This window comes from Kryptolebias marmoratus, linkage group LG19, assembly GCF_001649575.2.
Source record: "Kryptolebias marmoratus isolate JLee-2015 linkage group LG19, ASM164957v2, whole genome shotgun sequence".
Classification (NCBI taxonomy): domain Eukaryota; kingdom Metazoa; phylum Chordata; class Actinopteri; order Cyprinodontiformes; family Rivulidae; genus Kryptolebias; species Kryptolebias marmoratus.
In genome coordinates this window covers 15250683-15266263 of record NC_051448.1, presented here as the reverse complement: position 1 = coordinate 15266263, position 15581 = coordinate 15250683, and the positions used below count along the sequence as shown (strand labels likewise).

Below are 15581 nucleotides of genomic sequence, written 5' to 3'. Positions count from 1 at the left end.
ATTTATATATATATATATATATGTATATAATAAACACTCCACTTGATAATCACTAGAATAAATAGTTTTCAATAATGGTGTGGAGAGGATGGCTGTAAGGGGAGAAGGGAGGCCATTAAAGAAAAAAAAAAAAAAAGAAGCAGATATGAAACAAAATTCTCTATAAGAAAGTGACAACATTTAATGATAACTCAACAGTTTTTTGTTTTTTTTTAAAGTAGGCTTTTTATGTTTAAATGAAAATCAATAGGGCATAATTTTCACCTTTTTCTTGTGTTTGCATGGAATAATGTCAGCGAGTTCTGTAAAATATCGTTTTTCGCACTTGCAGAAAGCAGTACGCTTGTTTTCGATAATCAGCAGAAAATGACCTAAAAAAACCCCGACAAAGAAACAGCAATAATCATTACAGGCCCTCAAACATAATCAGATCTGAGCGCAGCTGTGGCCAGATGTGTGGAAATAAAAATAAAGAGTATGAATCTATGAATCTGGCTGAGCAGTCATCAAGACCGTGGAGAGAAAAAAAAACTAGCTAGAAGTATCTGTGATGTTTATAATCAAGAGGTCCAACGAAGAAGCATGACTCAGCGCTAACCTGAGTCATGCTTCTGGCCTGTCAGATCAAACTAAGCTGCATCAGGAAAAGAGGACGCCTAAAGGAGGAAAGAAAATGTGACATAAAAAGGTAGAAGATAAAAGGGTATAGGTGTGAAAATCATCTGCATACTGACAGAGAGAATAAGACGCTGTAAGAAGTTGAGCTGCTTGAAAAAAAAAAAAAAAAAAAAAAAAAAAAAAAAAAAAAAAAAAAAAAAAAAAAAAAAAAAAAAAAAAAAAAAAAAAAAAAAAAAAAAGAAAAAACAGCAGAGGGTTAATGGAGGAGCAGCTCCTCGAGGTGGACACTTCTGGGCTGCAACACGCATGTGCACATATCAAAAAGCTTCGTATGAAATATTCACTCCTTCTTCCCCCCAACACGGGGTTTATTTTCGTTGAGGACAAGTCACCACGGAGGCCTCCTCCCGTCAAAGTCAACACTCAGCAGAATACTGAAAGGCTCAGCGGTGGGACTGGGTGAGAGGCAGAGGGGCAGACAAGCAGGTTATGGATGGGAGGATGAATGGGTAAGTGGGGAGACTCACGGGGAGGACAACAAGAGGGCGTGTGCGTGGCGAGGAGTGCTGCTTGGACGGGAGCTGAGCGTTGCCGGGCCGCGTGATGTAGCGGCTAATTAACAGAGAAGCGCGATGGCATGCTGCCACTGCAAAGATCATATGGCCTGCAGTGAAGCAGGCATCGACCACACAGAGAGTAAAACCATGCATCCGGTGCACGCAGGCTCGCGAGTTACCATATCAGACAGAAAGCAGGACAGAAAGAACAGCCTGTCCCTACATCATTTATTTCATTTTAAAATTATCAGTACCGATTGGATATCTTTAACAGCCTCAGGGCTACCTTTCTGGCAAGGGCGATCTCAAACCGCCCGTCACTTTAGCTTTAACGAGCGCATTCTCAGTTGTCAGTGCGGAAAAGTCATGGGGTAATGACCTCTTCCAAAGCTAGGATTTAACATTTCAGGACATTACACAGAAGATCTGGTCTTTATCAGGTACTAAAATGATTCAAACCTAACTTCAAGTGTACAAACGCAGTAAACAATTATTGATTATTAAACCCAAACAGAGCCAAAATGGAAAAGCTGTGTATAAAAAGCGAAGTGAACTTCTTAATTTCTTCGCTACCTTTAGCACAGATAGTTTTATGAAGTTGTTTCCTGCTTTACTTTAATCAGGGTTTATACATGATTGAGGAGGAATTTTGTCCCACTCTTCTTTACAACGTTGCTTCAGCTCATTGAGGTTTGCAGACTTTTGTTTGTGACAGGTTCTCTTCAGGTCCCACCACATTATTTCGATCAGGCTGATGTCTGGAGTTTGACTGGATCATCGCAACAACTTCACTACTTCTCTCTCTTTTTTTTTTTTCAGCCGTTCTGTTGTAGATTTGCTGCCGTGTTTGGGATCATTGTCCTGTTGCATCATGAGTTTGGGTGAAGCTTCAGCTGCCGGGTGGACGGCCTCGCATTTGGTAGCAGGTGCCCGGGTCCTGTGGCTGCAAAACAAGCCCCAAACCGTCACCACTCCACCACCATGCTTGGCGGCGTTTTTTGTGTCAAACACGGTGCTGTCATTTGTTGTACACTTCAGGTTAGATTTGAATAGTTTCAGAACCTGGTTAAAGAAAACAAGATGCTTATTTATTATGTCACGATGTGCAAAACCTTAGAATTAAAAGGAGGCGGACTTCCCGTTTCCCATGACTGCATACGGTGAAACGACAAAGTGGTCCGTTCAAACACGCGTCACAAGGGACACAGCTAATCAGTATTCCGATGCACGCAGACGACAGCCTCCTCACTCCACGTTCAGCTGGAGGGGAAGTGATAGACCATTGGGTCAGTTATCTTTGGCACACACGGGAAGCTGTGCCTTGCAAAAGCAGGCGGGGGGAGAGAGAGATGTGGAGGGGTCCGTGTAAGCCTGGCTATGACTGTATGTACATTTGCATGTGGTGGCATTTCTGGCTCTCTGCAGACCTTGCACAATGCTGTATAGGGGCTGGAAATGCCTGGAGGCTGGTGGCTGTCATCAGCACATCCTGCCCACCGTGATGTAAAAGGGGGTTTTCTCCTCCTACTCATCCTCATCCACCTCCTCCTCCTCGTTCTTCTTCCTCGGCACGGATCAGGCTGAGACACTTTAATATTTCCTAATAAACCCGACCAAGGTGCATGCACATTTCAGACAATATGGTATTTTCCTTTTTCTTTCTTTCTTCCCCTCCACAGAGCCACTTTTAGCAGTCACGGATCCAGCAGCGGATGACATCATCGGGGTTTTCAGCCTGAGCAAACCCAGCGCTGCTCACCCCCACTACAACCATTGATGAAAAAAAAAAAGCCGTAGTAGCCTTATGGAGTGCAAAGCCACGGCGCATTCTGTGTCTTTTCCACTCAAACCTCACGACATATTCGAGTTAAACACTACCGTGGCATAAATTGAGCGGACGTAGCCATGTCCGGAGCGAAAACTTACTTTATAAACACGAAAAGGCTACCGTGCTATTTTACTATCACCGCGTTTGCTCGCGGGAAACGACACGAGGACGACGTGGGAGGTTTTTTTGGCGTTAAAAACGGGATTAATAAACCCCATTTTGGCTCGCCGGGCTTTTGTCTCATCGTGCAGCTCGGAGCTCGTTTTGATTTAATTTGCGGCTGGAGCGCTCGCTCCCACACAGACCGTTACAATCCCCCAGCACGGGCGCAGGGTTCGCACAACACTTACCCCAAAATGACCAGTTCTCCGTATTTTACCGGCTCTTTAACGGGCACGTCGTCGTCTCCGTCCTTTTTCGGTAAATTCATCAGACTGGACTGTTCCAAAAGAATTTAAAAAAAGAGAAAAGAAAAGAAAAAAAAGAGGAGCGCGTCCGATAGGGGAGAAATGTAGTCAGTGGTGAGATAAAACAATGCTAACACACTCGAAACTGTAGGGAAGTGGTTTTGGGGTTGGAAGTCTTATCAAAGTTTAAGCACACTCGGAGAAAGTTGACCCAGACCTCTCGGTGTTCGCTTTATTGTTTTAATCCCGTAAAGAAGCATCTTTTCGTCCGCTTAAAGCCAGTGGGAAGCTAGTTTGTATCGCGGTAAATCTGTTCAGTAGCATAGGGTACAACAACGGCTAACGGCAGGGTGTGGACGGTACCAACATTTATGAGGGGGGAGGGTCGTTCTCAAATTGTATCAAAATAATCAACAAAACTACTTTTTTAGTTTAATATTAGTGTTTTACGATTGTTAAAGGTATAAAAATATATCATTTGCTGTTATAGTTTAAAAATGCATAACTATATTTTGAATAACAACGGTTTTAACTACAAACGTCCCCCATGGAAGTGCGAATGGCCGATTCCATGATGAGACGCTGGCTCCCACTGATAGATTAAATTGAGGCGTTTGGAAATGCACAGGAAGTATCAGTATCCGCAGGCATTTGGAGGCGTCCTGGCGTATTTAAAGTAATACACCGACTCTTTCGATTTAATGTCAGGATATAGTGTGGCACTAGTCTTGTGGCTCATTATAGAGTCTTACGTAATGAGGTTCTTCGGGGAGGGGGGGGAGTGAAACGGTGGAGGCAAGATGTGGGTCAGCAGACTGTACCTCTTCTCTGCATTTCATATGAGAGCTGAGGCCCACTGGAGCCTACAAAGTGCATTAAACGCCCATCTTCCGTGTCTCTGTTTCCCACACATGCACTCACTTACAAAGTATAGTAAAGTACAATGTTGTGACCACATGAGGGCAGTGCAGTGGCAACACTGCAGCCCATGAAGTTAGTCCAGATATTTGTGTGAACAGTGGCTATAAAAAGTCTACACACCACTGTTAAAATGACAGGCGCTAATGAAGTCATTACCACCTTTACTGTGACATACATCATGTTTCCTGTGAGCAGTTCTGGGAGAAAATTCAGCTGTAGAGAAAACTATAAAAACTGTTACACTAATAATTTATTGCAGCCCCTTCTGATTTAATCACTGCCTTCATTCTTAGGAACAAACCTGCCATCAATTCAAGCAGCTCTTGATTGTGTTCTCCACATGCTTGGACTACCGAGACAGGGACGTCCAGGCCGAGATATATATCAGGTTTCCCAAAAGCATGTGGGAAAATTGTTATGGTCCGATGAACCTGACAATGAGGTTTTTGGCCACAGTTCCAAAAGGTGTGTTTAGTTCAGGAACAGGACTGTAGATCACCAAACCCACAGTGAAACATGGTGGGGGTAGCATCATGCTGTGGTGCCACCTTTCTTCAGCTGGAATTGGGGTTTTGAGCAAGATGGATGGCATTATGAACCCGTTTATTTTGGGCTAAAACTTTCAGGTGTTTGCTAGAAATGGTCAAAATAACAGAAAATCCCAGGCATGCGTCCAGATCAACAAAAGAACGGCTTTACTAGAAGACGATCAAAGTTTCGAAGTGTTCTAGCCAGAATCTAGACCTAAAGTTGATACGACATCTGTGATAAGCTGTAACCAAAGAAAACTGCTGGCTTTAATTACACCAGAAGGTACTTCAACAGTTTATTTGATTCGTGCAATCAGCTTATTGCATTTGTTTATGTATTTATTTGTCTTCAGAACAGTCTTTTTTTCTTTTACAATTGAGATTTACAGGATATTTGTCACAATACGGGTGAAAAAAAAACATTTTGAAATGATGTATCATGGTTTCATATTTTTACATCACAAAACCCTTTTAACAGACTTTTTATATCCACGAAACTGCAATTAGGCTTTAGAAAATACACCCACAAACCAAAAAGGGAAGCAGTAGAGCTTTGTGTTCTCTATTTATTTATGCACTTTTGTAGCTCTTTTCTATTGCAAAAAAAAAACAAAAAAAAACCAGCTCTTGTATTCGAGTGACACTCTCCATCAGGTAAGCTGATTTTTTTTTCCCTTGCCCCACAGTGTTTTGCCACTGAGGACCACACTATAAAGTATTTTGCTGCAGGCCTTTTGAACAAAACCCAAAGTGTCAGTAACAGTGTCCCTTCAGTCTCCACAGCTGCTTTTGTCTGAAACAGTAGCCGTAAATGTGATCTGGCGGTCTGGTTTAACACGCAGGGGCTTGTATGCAGCATGAGGCACAAAGATGCTGTATGATTCTGCAGTGTGTGTGTGTGTATTTTGGTAATTGTGGTTGTGAAACATTTAAATTAGATTAGCTTTTGCTCACTCACACATTTAATTAAAACAGTTGAATAACGACCCATGAATGAACAAACCAAACAAGTACCCACGCCCATCTGAATGAATTTCACTTGCCTCAGTGCTGTCACACTTCTAAAGAAATGTCTGTTTCCCATTGTGAATCACAAGTTCAACCTCCAGCATAGTTTTCCTCTGAGATATTGAATAAAAACTGGATGGACCAGATGTGTGTGTAAGTGTGTGTGCATGTTTCACTGAGAACGCATTTCTCTCTTTCTTGCTTCGGGATTAAGGTCACACCCTGCCTTCTAAAGTCTCCGTCCTCCTCCTCTGCTTTCTCTTTATTTGTCTGTCCTCACTTTGGCTGCATTTTAGCATAAACTACTAAAATAATCCTCCAGTAATCCTTTTTGTTCACACTCTTTATGGGTTTAATAACCCGTCAGCGGGACAAAGATCCAATTTGGACAGCTGGTTTTCCTGTATTTGTCTGGACTGTCCAGGAATTTAAAGTATGCTGCAAAAGATTAAAAGTGATTTTCTGGCTAATTGACTGTGTTGTTTACAGCAGGGACTGATTATGGAATAATCCTAAAAAAAATAAATGTTCTTTGTGTTTTTTTTTTTACCTTTTCACTGAATACTTTACAGCATTTTTCAAAACAAAACAGCAGGAGGGAATCATTACCGTACTGAAGGACATTTAGCAGAACTGATCATTACAAAAGAAATAAGTTGAAGGCCTAGAATTCCTTAAAGGAGTCCATATCAGGTGTCACTTTTATTGCCAAAGCTTTAAACAACACAAATTATTATTCTTCTTTATACACCTGAGTTCCATTTTTAGGCAGCGCTGACTTTGAATGTGTTATTTATACAATGTAATTGAGTTATCTTGAATCTAAGGTCAGTAAAACCAAATTATCACAATGTGGCTCTCAATCAAAACTTCCACTTCCAGTTTTTGTCACGACATAACTCTGTGTCGGCTGCAGGAAGAACTGTGTGACAAAACCAATTTTGTCACAACTGTTCACTGTCCACGATTTGCTTTGCTGTTTGTTTGTGGTGTTGGAGTTGTTTTGGCTCAAAAGATGGTTATCATCGGCAGCTGAAAGGCAGGAGATAATGTAATTTCCTGTGTATGTGAGTGCTCATTTGTCTGTTGGCAAAATATCTCACAGACCACTGGATGGATTATAATGAAACTCTCAGAAAGTAACCACTGGATGTACATCTACAACTGTTTTACTTTGGGAGTCAACCCTATTCAAGATGGCCGCCACAGCTAATCAACTTTTGCAAACACAAACATGCCTGTAGCTCAGTCAGTCTTACAAACACTAAGATAAAATTTGGTGTGGTGGTAGCTGAGAGTCAACCCCAACACATACTCTGAGTGCTAAGAGACAGTATCTTTAACATGCTTTAAAAAAAAAAAAAAAAAATAGTTGTTCCAAAACATACATAGATATGATTGCAAAAATAATCTCAGCAATCAGAAATACCTAATCCACAAACTGAGGGCTGTGTGTCACTGATTGTTGTGTGTTTTGTGATGATGGATTTCAGCGCCGTGGCTTTGCACTCCATAAGGCTACTACGGCTTTTTTTTTCAGCTCAGCTGATGAGTACGTTTTGTGGTATTTTCTGCTGTGTGTTAGGCTGCCAAAGCATCAAAATGCTCCTTGATGATGTTTTGTGCAGCCTTTACAACTATCTGCAGTGTCTTCTTATCTGCAGCAGAGCTGCATACCACATCAAGATGCCACGAGTGAGGACACTCCCAGTGGTGCAGCAACAGAAGGACAGCAGCAGCTTGAAGTTGATTTTCCTCAGATTTCTCAGGAAATGCTGTGTATGATGTGCCTTTTCATGAGACAGTGTTTTTTATGACAGGTCCTCCGAGATGTGTTTGTACCCAAACCTCGACTTCATTTATATCCAGTGGCAAATAAACATCTGGATTCTCTCCTGAAATCTAATTTTGACTCCTTTTAGGTTTTAAAACCTAGCTGTTGTAAGTCTGTCAGCCTTTCGCCTTATTTGTAAGCACACACATTTCCTTGATGATTAGCCCAATCACTTTTGTGCTGTCTGTGAACTAACCATTATGATTTATATGATGAGAAAGCATACTGTTGTATTTGTACAGAGGGAATAATTTAATGCTTAACACACAGCCCTGTGGGGCTCCTGTGCACAAGCAGTCTGCTGGATATGATCGTGTTAAATACAGAACTTACAATCCAGGAACAGTTCTTCCTTTGTTTCTTGATGTTCAGGAAGGTGCAGTACAGGATGGAGGGCAATGGAGAGATCACTATCCTGTTAGTTGTTTAAAAACAGATGAAGATCCAGATTAAGAGGGACAGGATTCTCAAAGTATTTGAGGACCAGTCTCAATCCACGATTTCTAGGCTTTTAGTCAATAAAGCAGGTTATTACAGACAATAGAACAAGCTGGGACAGTGCATTGTGATGTGGAAATGGTTGACAATATTTAAAAGAACTTAAATCTAAAGCATTTTGGATAGCCGAGCTGCTTTCCCTACATTTATTCAGGACTATGTGTGTACGATGTCTCTTGTTTGCAACATAATACCGCTGTTTATCTCACAACTTAAAAGCTTTGCAGCAATCCAATAGCAGGAGTCGGACTTCAAATTTGCTTTAAAGTTCTAGTATCAGTGCAGCTTATTGCGTAAAACTTGCCTTTGAAAGCGTGTCAATAATCTCCTATTTAAATATGGTTTCTGAAGTTGTTCAGAACTTGTATAGTAATATAATATTGTGTTGATGATACGTTCATATGCTGGAAACTGGAAATCTGCTTAAATCTGTTTGTTCACCTGGGAGGGGCTTTTAGACGTGTAGTTTATAAACTTTGCCTTCTGGAAGTCAGGTCTTTTCATACATTTTGGCACTAAAATGTAAGCATGTCTCTGAATGATCCTATTTTTAAAGCCATAAATAGATTGTATATCACTCAAGACCTGAACAAGTTGAAAAATAAATTATTGGGGACACAAGTTTCACACATATTACATTAAAAAGGCAACAACACAATATACCATATGGTCATTCTTACCTTGCGTTTCTTGAATTAGGAACCTTTTTTTTTTTAAATTTCTCACAGAATCAAGATATCAGCTTATTATAATGACTTCAAATATTTAGCCTGGCTTTCCAAATAGGGATTAATCTTTTGTTGCTGTAAAAGGATTTACACACAAATGTTTGTAAAAGAGTGGCAAGAAATAAATGGAAACCGAGACAGACCAGTTTAATGTGCTGCAGCCATCTGCTGCCGAGTCTTTGTAAGTGTTGCCATAGAGACCGCTGCAAACAAAGAAAAGGTATTCCTGTCATTAAACAAACCATCTATCAGTTTGCGTTGGAAAAACTTGGACACGTCAGTAAAGCGGAAATCGAGACGTGTGGACATGAAGCGCACCGAAACACAGCGCTGGCAGGTGTCAGCCGTTTTCTAATCCTTCTGCCAGGCTGCAAATGTCGTACCTGTGCTGCACGAGCGCATTCAGGCCCGCTGGGTGTGTGTCTGTGCACGTGAGAGACACCACCTTCACTTTCTGAGTAGGCTGCTGGTGCTCAGAGCAGGCGTGATGCTGCAGATGGCTCAGCATATTCCCGTTCTCTGGGAGCATTAAGACGTGCCAGGCTCCGCTAGTGACTCTTGTCACCCCCCTCCCCTCTTACGGAGTCGACTAATTGCACAGACAAGCAAGTTTTGTCACAAAACACGGAAAACAAATGTTGCTGCGAAGGATTATACGCCGCACGTGGGAGCTTTAACAGACCGCAAGCGTGCTGCTAGTGCAGGAAAACGCCTTGATTTGTTTGCTGCAGACGGCTTCGTGCGCACAACCGAGAGAGACAAGAGGATATATTGTGAGAGATCATGTGACAAACTGCAGATAAGGGAGCCACAAAGAGAAATCACAGCCAAAATAGACCAAATAAAGCTTGGAAACATGTGACAAGATCAACCTTTGGAATCTTGTGATGAGGCAAAGTACATATCTGTTTGTGTGAGCTATTATGTTTCTTAACTGTTGTAGGAAAAAAAAAAAAAGCAAGATGCAATCCTGAGACACTGCCAAGCCATCAGTCCTAGTAAACACAGCTCCTAAATAAATTATTCAGATGTTTTGTAGCAGGGTCAGTATCTTACCTGATGTAGATAGCTCTTTGACTGATCTCAGTTTGGAGAAATAGTTCGATTCTGACTCAACTGATGAGCTAATGGCTAATCTGAGTAGAGCCAAGACTGTAAAGTAGAAGTCACATAAACCGCTATGAAGCGGTTTATGTGACTTCTACTTTACATCACTGTAATGGTGTAAGAACAAGACACGTTCTTAGATACCTGTGCCTTTATTTAACGCAGCACATCAAGTCCAACTACCGAACGAACACACGCCATTTTCCTTCTTAACATTGTCTCCTACTCATCCTACCGTTTCTCCCCCACGCCTACTAGCGGCTCCACCTAGTGGCATGGAGTAGTATTACACAACACAACAATCACCATAAATGTTTCATTGCATAGTTGTTCACTAAGATATCCGGGGTTATTTATAAACAAAAATAACCCCAGCAGCAGCTAGCTGTAGCACATGTGGTGCAGCCTGGGACACTTTTGGCAGAAAAATTGTGTTATTTTTATTCATGGTGATTTAGACTATGAGGCACTTAGACTAGGCTTGATTTAAGACTTGAACCACTTGAACTAGCCATTAGCTGCTAAATCTTGCCAACATGAAACTCTTTTATTGAAGTTCATACAAAGGCCTTTTCACAAATCTACTGTCGCTTTTAAATTACAAAGTTATTCCAGCAGAAATGTTTTTAACATTCCTGTGGGAAGCATCCAAGGCTGAATCAAAAGTGCTGAAACTAATACCTCCTGCTGTTATTTGCACTTTCAAATACACATAAAATTCTAAATGAATAACCACATGATGCAAAATTCATGGTGACATAAAGCTGTATGAAACAGCTTTCGCATAAACAGTGCTTTAAGACGAGGGGAATCCACTTTGGTCTAGGCCTCACTCGGACAAGCTGCCAGTTAGATTTTAACTCCATTTCTCCAAACTCAGGTTAATTAAAACCCTATCTACAACAGGTAAGATATTAAGTCTTCGCAACATTTCGCTAAAACCCCGCCTCAAAAGACTGGAACTCTCCCTTTAAGGCTTTTTTCGCACACTCAGCCCTTTCAAAACGTACTAGCTGTTAGCACCTGCTAACAACCTGTTAAAAATGAACCCAGCCGAAGCAACACACACTACAGGGACACACACACACAGCTGCCAGTGTGAGCGCTGCCATATGAAAGCAGATGGCTTTTCAGACAGGTCATTAGGAAGAACCAGCGGGGAGGCCGTGCGTGTGGTGGGTTATTTTGGGCTTTTGGGTTGTGTACGGTGTACAGATATAAATAACACTCAACAGGCACCAGAGACAGATGAGACGAGTCAGACAACGTTTCAAACAGTCATATTAATAATTAGATGACGTGGAAACTGCAGCCTATGAGCTGGCTACAATGTGTTGTGCTCCTAAAGAGCGTGTTAAAGCATAGATGGGTTGAAATATTAATTAAAACTGTTGAAAACAAAGTAAACTCGAGTCTGTTGTCGACACTTTCCTTACCAAACTGCTACTGAAAACTGTCATGGTTTACGCTTCTTAGTTTCAAGGCGCGGTTCAGATTGTTTTATGTATTATTCCTTCTGTCCCGGTGCAGGGAGGGCATATGTTGTAGAAGCACGTCCAATGATTCCTGTCTGAGAGTTTTTCATTGAAATCCGTTCAGTGGTTCATGAAATATTTTGCTAACAGACAGACAGTGTATGGCTTTATTAATTGATGGCAGCATTTAAAACATATGTCATGTGATCTGTGACTCTCAGCTGCTTCCACACCAAACTCTAGCCCAACACCTATAAGGTTGACTGAGTTCCAGCCGTTTTTGTGTTTGTTCAGGCCGCTCAGCTGTGGCAGCCATCTTGAATCAAGCTGACACCAAAATTTAATCAGTTGTAGATTTGCATCCAATGACTCTCTTTTTTTTTTTTTTTCTTTTTGCCAAGAGTTTTATTAAAATTAGCTCACTGGATCAGGAGATAATTTGCTAATAAAACAGACACACACAGGCAGAAACCATGAACACAGAGTCTTTAGGTGGGAGCAGCTTTTCCCTCCACTCTTTCCCAACAGAAGTCATTTTCACCGAACAGAAAAATCTGTGAAGCATTTTATCTTGAAAGCGCGGAGAAGCACTGCCCTCCGTTAATTCCCACTGTAAGCCCAAATTACCGGTCCTTCGCAGGGCTGCCGCGGCACATTGTCAGCTCCTCTGCCAAACACAAACACGGCCCCCCCCCGGGCTCCCTATAATTATCAGCACATTGTCTGCAGAGGAGGGACGCGCAGCGTGCAACAGATTCTGAAGCGCTGCGAGCCGAATGTCACCCTGCGTGCTGCTTTATCCACGCCGCTCTAACAGACCTCGTAACAAGTGAGACGATGAAGCTCTGGCCCGTTCAACCAGTCGCTCCAGCTGTCAGACAGACACTCTTCCAAAACAAATCTGCTATTTATACTTCATTTCTTTATTCGTGAGGAATTAGTAGTGGATGGAAACTAAGCGAAGGCTTGCGCTGGAGGATTTCTTTAGTCTTCTCTTGTTGCTGGTGGCAATCGGAGGGTACTCCGTTTTTGGGTGAACGATACCAAGAGGTGGGATTTGCAGGGAGCAAAAGAGGCGCACTGTGAAAAGCTAAACAAATGACTGTATAGCAGCTTATAGCTTCCACGCTTAGCATGTTTGTAGGAAATGAGCAACAGCTTGTGTCATTATGCGCCGAAATGTTGAAAATGAATCACACTTTCTGTGTTTTAAGCATTTAAGCATCAAGCGCTCATGTGTAAAAGTAAACGCACTTGTTTTGGATTAACCGATGAAAGATCTTTAAAAAAATACTTTAAATGATTTATTATGTACAAAAAAATATAAAATTTCAAAACCTTTTACACCTTTACCATGATATACTGTATATCGTGGAGAATTTAACTAGAAATAAAATCAGTTTTGGGGAAAAATATAAACAATTAAAGGTCTAGTATTCCCTGAAGGAGTGCATGTGGTTTTGAGTTTTAGACTAGAAACATCTCCTGATGAGAAATGCGAAATTTGTAGCCATTTTTGTCTCACGCAGTCTGTTAGCGCTCAGACTGCGTTTTGTGAATGACTCTCAGCTACTACCGCATCAAATTGTAGCTCAACATCTGTAAAACTCACTGAGGTGTAACCGTTTATTTGTAGGCGGCCATCTAACAAAAGGTAATCAGTTACAGAGCTACACCCAGTAATTACTGTCTGAGAGTTTCATTGAACTCTGTTGTGTGGTTTGAGAGATATTTCGCTAACAGACAGACAGGGCTGACTTCAGCAGGTCGCGCCAAGGTTTTGTGCAAAAGTGTTACGCAATGTGTTGCGTAAAAGAACGCTTTGAGAACAGTGCCCAGCTGCAACCACACCAAATTTTAGCTCAACATCTGTCAGAATGACTGAGTTATAATCAGTGTTGTGTTGGTGGACATCTTGAATCGAGTTGAGTCCAAAAGTTAATCAGTTACATTCAGTGATTATGTTACGAAAGGAAAGACACAGGCAAAAATCTTTACAGTTTCACCATCCCTAGCAGGCGATAAGAAAAACTTACAATTAGCCGGTTGCATAAGTGTGCCGACAGTTAAACTAATAATTAGCTGAAGCGTGTTTATTTTAATTACAGCCTTTGCTCTTTGGAACACACCTGCCATCAACTAAAGCGACTCTGACTAACTTCACGTTTTTTTCTGAATTTTACTGAGTTGCATCCTACAGCAAAAAAAAAAAAAAAAAGAAGGAACTCAGAGAGTTCAGAAAGTCATCAAGAAGTGGGGAAAAAATGGAACAGCAGCGACACTACAGAGAACTGGATGTCGGTCCAAAACTGACAAAAAGACTTGAGGGAAATAGATGGGGAGGCTGCAGAGGCCTACAGCAACGCTGAAGGACTGACGGTGTTCTCCAAACATCTGGACTGTGGCAGAGGGAAGCCCTTTCTACGCTGCAGGACCGTAGATCACCAAATCACACCCATGCTGAAACATGGTGGTGGCAGCATCATAATGTAGGATTGGTTTTTTTGTTTGTTTTCTTCAGCTGGAAAGTCAAGATGGATGGAAATATTTTCAAAATCTTTTTCTTCTAATCACCTCTTTGTGTCTCCTTAAGGCCCTAGAGGAAGGAGGAAGACGTGGGCCTCATCTTCCCCACCCACGTTCTGTGTCGGCGACCTCCCGATCACAGGCTCCCCCCGATACACAGCTGCAAATGCCCGTTTATTTCGGCCTAAACCTTTCAGGTGTCAGGAATTTAACTTTCTGAGATAGCTATGATCCCAAGCATGCATCCAAACCAGCAAAAACATGGCTTCGCCATAAGAAAATGAAAGCATTTGGAACGTCATAGCCAGAGTCCAGACCTTAATGTCATAAGATATCCCTGGGGGTGAGCTAAAGAAGGCCATTCCCTTACAATGTGACAGGAGGAGTGAATAAATATTACCAACCTGAGGTGTGGCCTGCTGATATGCTCCAAACAAGACTGAAGGCTGCAATTAAAATCAGAAGGTGCTTCAGGAAAGAGTTAGTTTCAGGGTGTCAAACCTACGAAACGAGCCATTTGGATCTTTTTACATTTAAAAATTGTCATAATATAAAAGAGATTCTAGCTGAATTGATATACGTGACAGTGAAGATGGAAGAAGTTTAGAAAATGAGTCATCGTGGCATTTTAAACAGGCCGGCTTTGTCTAACCACCGTGTTTATGAGCATCTCTGCACAAAGCAAATGAAACTAACAATAAACACAATGCGCATTTGTGCGAAACGTGACAGGAAAAAAAAAAGGGGGGGGGGGGGCCTCGGGAGAACGGATAGCTTCAAGTGCTTTGGTTGGCCTCCGACCTGGGAGCATACCGCGCCTGAACTCTCCGGCGCTGTGGAAACAACCGTGGGAGGACGGGTTCCTGCCTCGGATCTGTGTGCTCCCGTAGCTGACGTGCTCGTCCTTCACAAGCAGATAACACCGCGGTTAACGACTGGTTAAACATTCATGGCAAGCTGAGCAAAAGGACAGACTGACGCCCAGAGAGCAAAAGAAAAGCGAACAACGGGTTAGTGCGCTCACGTTTCTTTTACCTAGAATCATACAGTATGTTGCCTGACTGATGGGTTTCCGCTGTGCTGATTGAACTGACGAAAGATCAAAATCAAAGAGGAACGCCTGAGTAAACAGCTGACACAGGAACTACCAACGAGCTGCTGTTTGAAGCCCCCCCCTCCTCTTCATAGGCGTACAATAGTCTGGTCAACTCCCCACCCTGCAACACACAATGGTGGCGCTAAGGCAAACCCTGCACGAATGCTACAAAGCAGGACCCCAGACTGATAAGCAGATGGATTTAGGGGCGATGATGAGAAGTTCTGAGTTTAACTGAGGGCCACAGGTGAGCCCGGCGGCTCTTGGCCCCAGCCAGGGCCCTGCGGTGCATCTGCCGCCAAGCAGCGGCGACAGCTGTGCGTGCGCAGCCTCAGCTCCACCGGCCCAGCGCTGACATAAGATCAGGAGCAGTTTCAAAACTCCTCTTTCACATTTCCCCTTCCTGGCTCCCCCCTCCCGCCCCCCGCTCTGAGTAATAGGCACATTT

General features: G+C 42.4%; 1 protein-coding gene and 1 long non-coding RNA gene across 2 annotated transcripts in view; one reads left to right on the top strand and one right to left on the bottom strand.

Moving 5' to 3' along the window:
- LOC108231865 (E3 ubiquitin-protein ligase pellino homolog 2-like) overlaps positions 1-3780 on the bottom strand; it is a 15095-nt gene extending 11315 nt beyond the window's left edge. Inside the window, exon 1 of the mRNA XM_017409247.3 lies at positions 3354-3780. Within this exon, the coding sequence (XP_017264736.1) occupies positions 3354-3433 (80 nt within the window). The 5' untranslated portion in view covers positions 3434-3780. The remainder of the gene's footprint in view (positions 1-3353) is intronic.
- A 9146-nt stretch (positions 3781-12926) lies between these two features.
- LOC119618000 lies at positions 12927-14761 on the top strand. Its single transcript, XR_005234526.1, has 2 exons — positions 12927-14000; positions 14105-14761. It is a non-coding gene; the product is annotated as an uncharacterized LOC119618000 (long non-coding RNA).
- Positions 14762-15581: the final 820 nt, after the last annotated feature.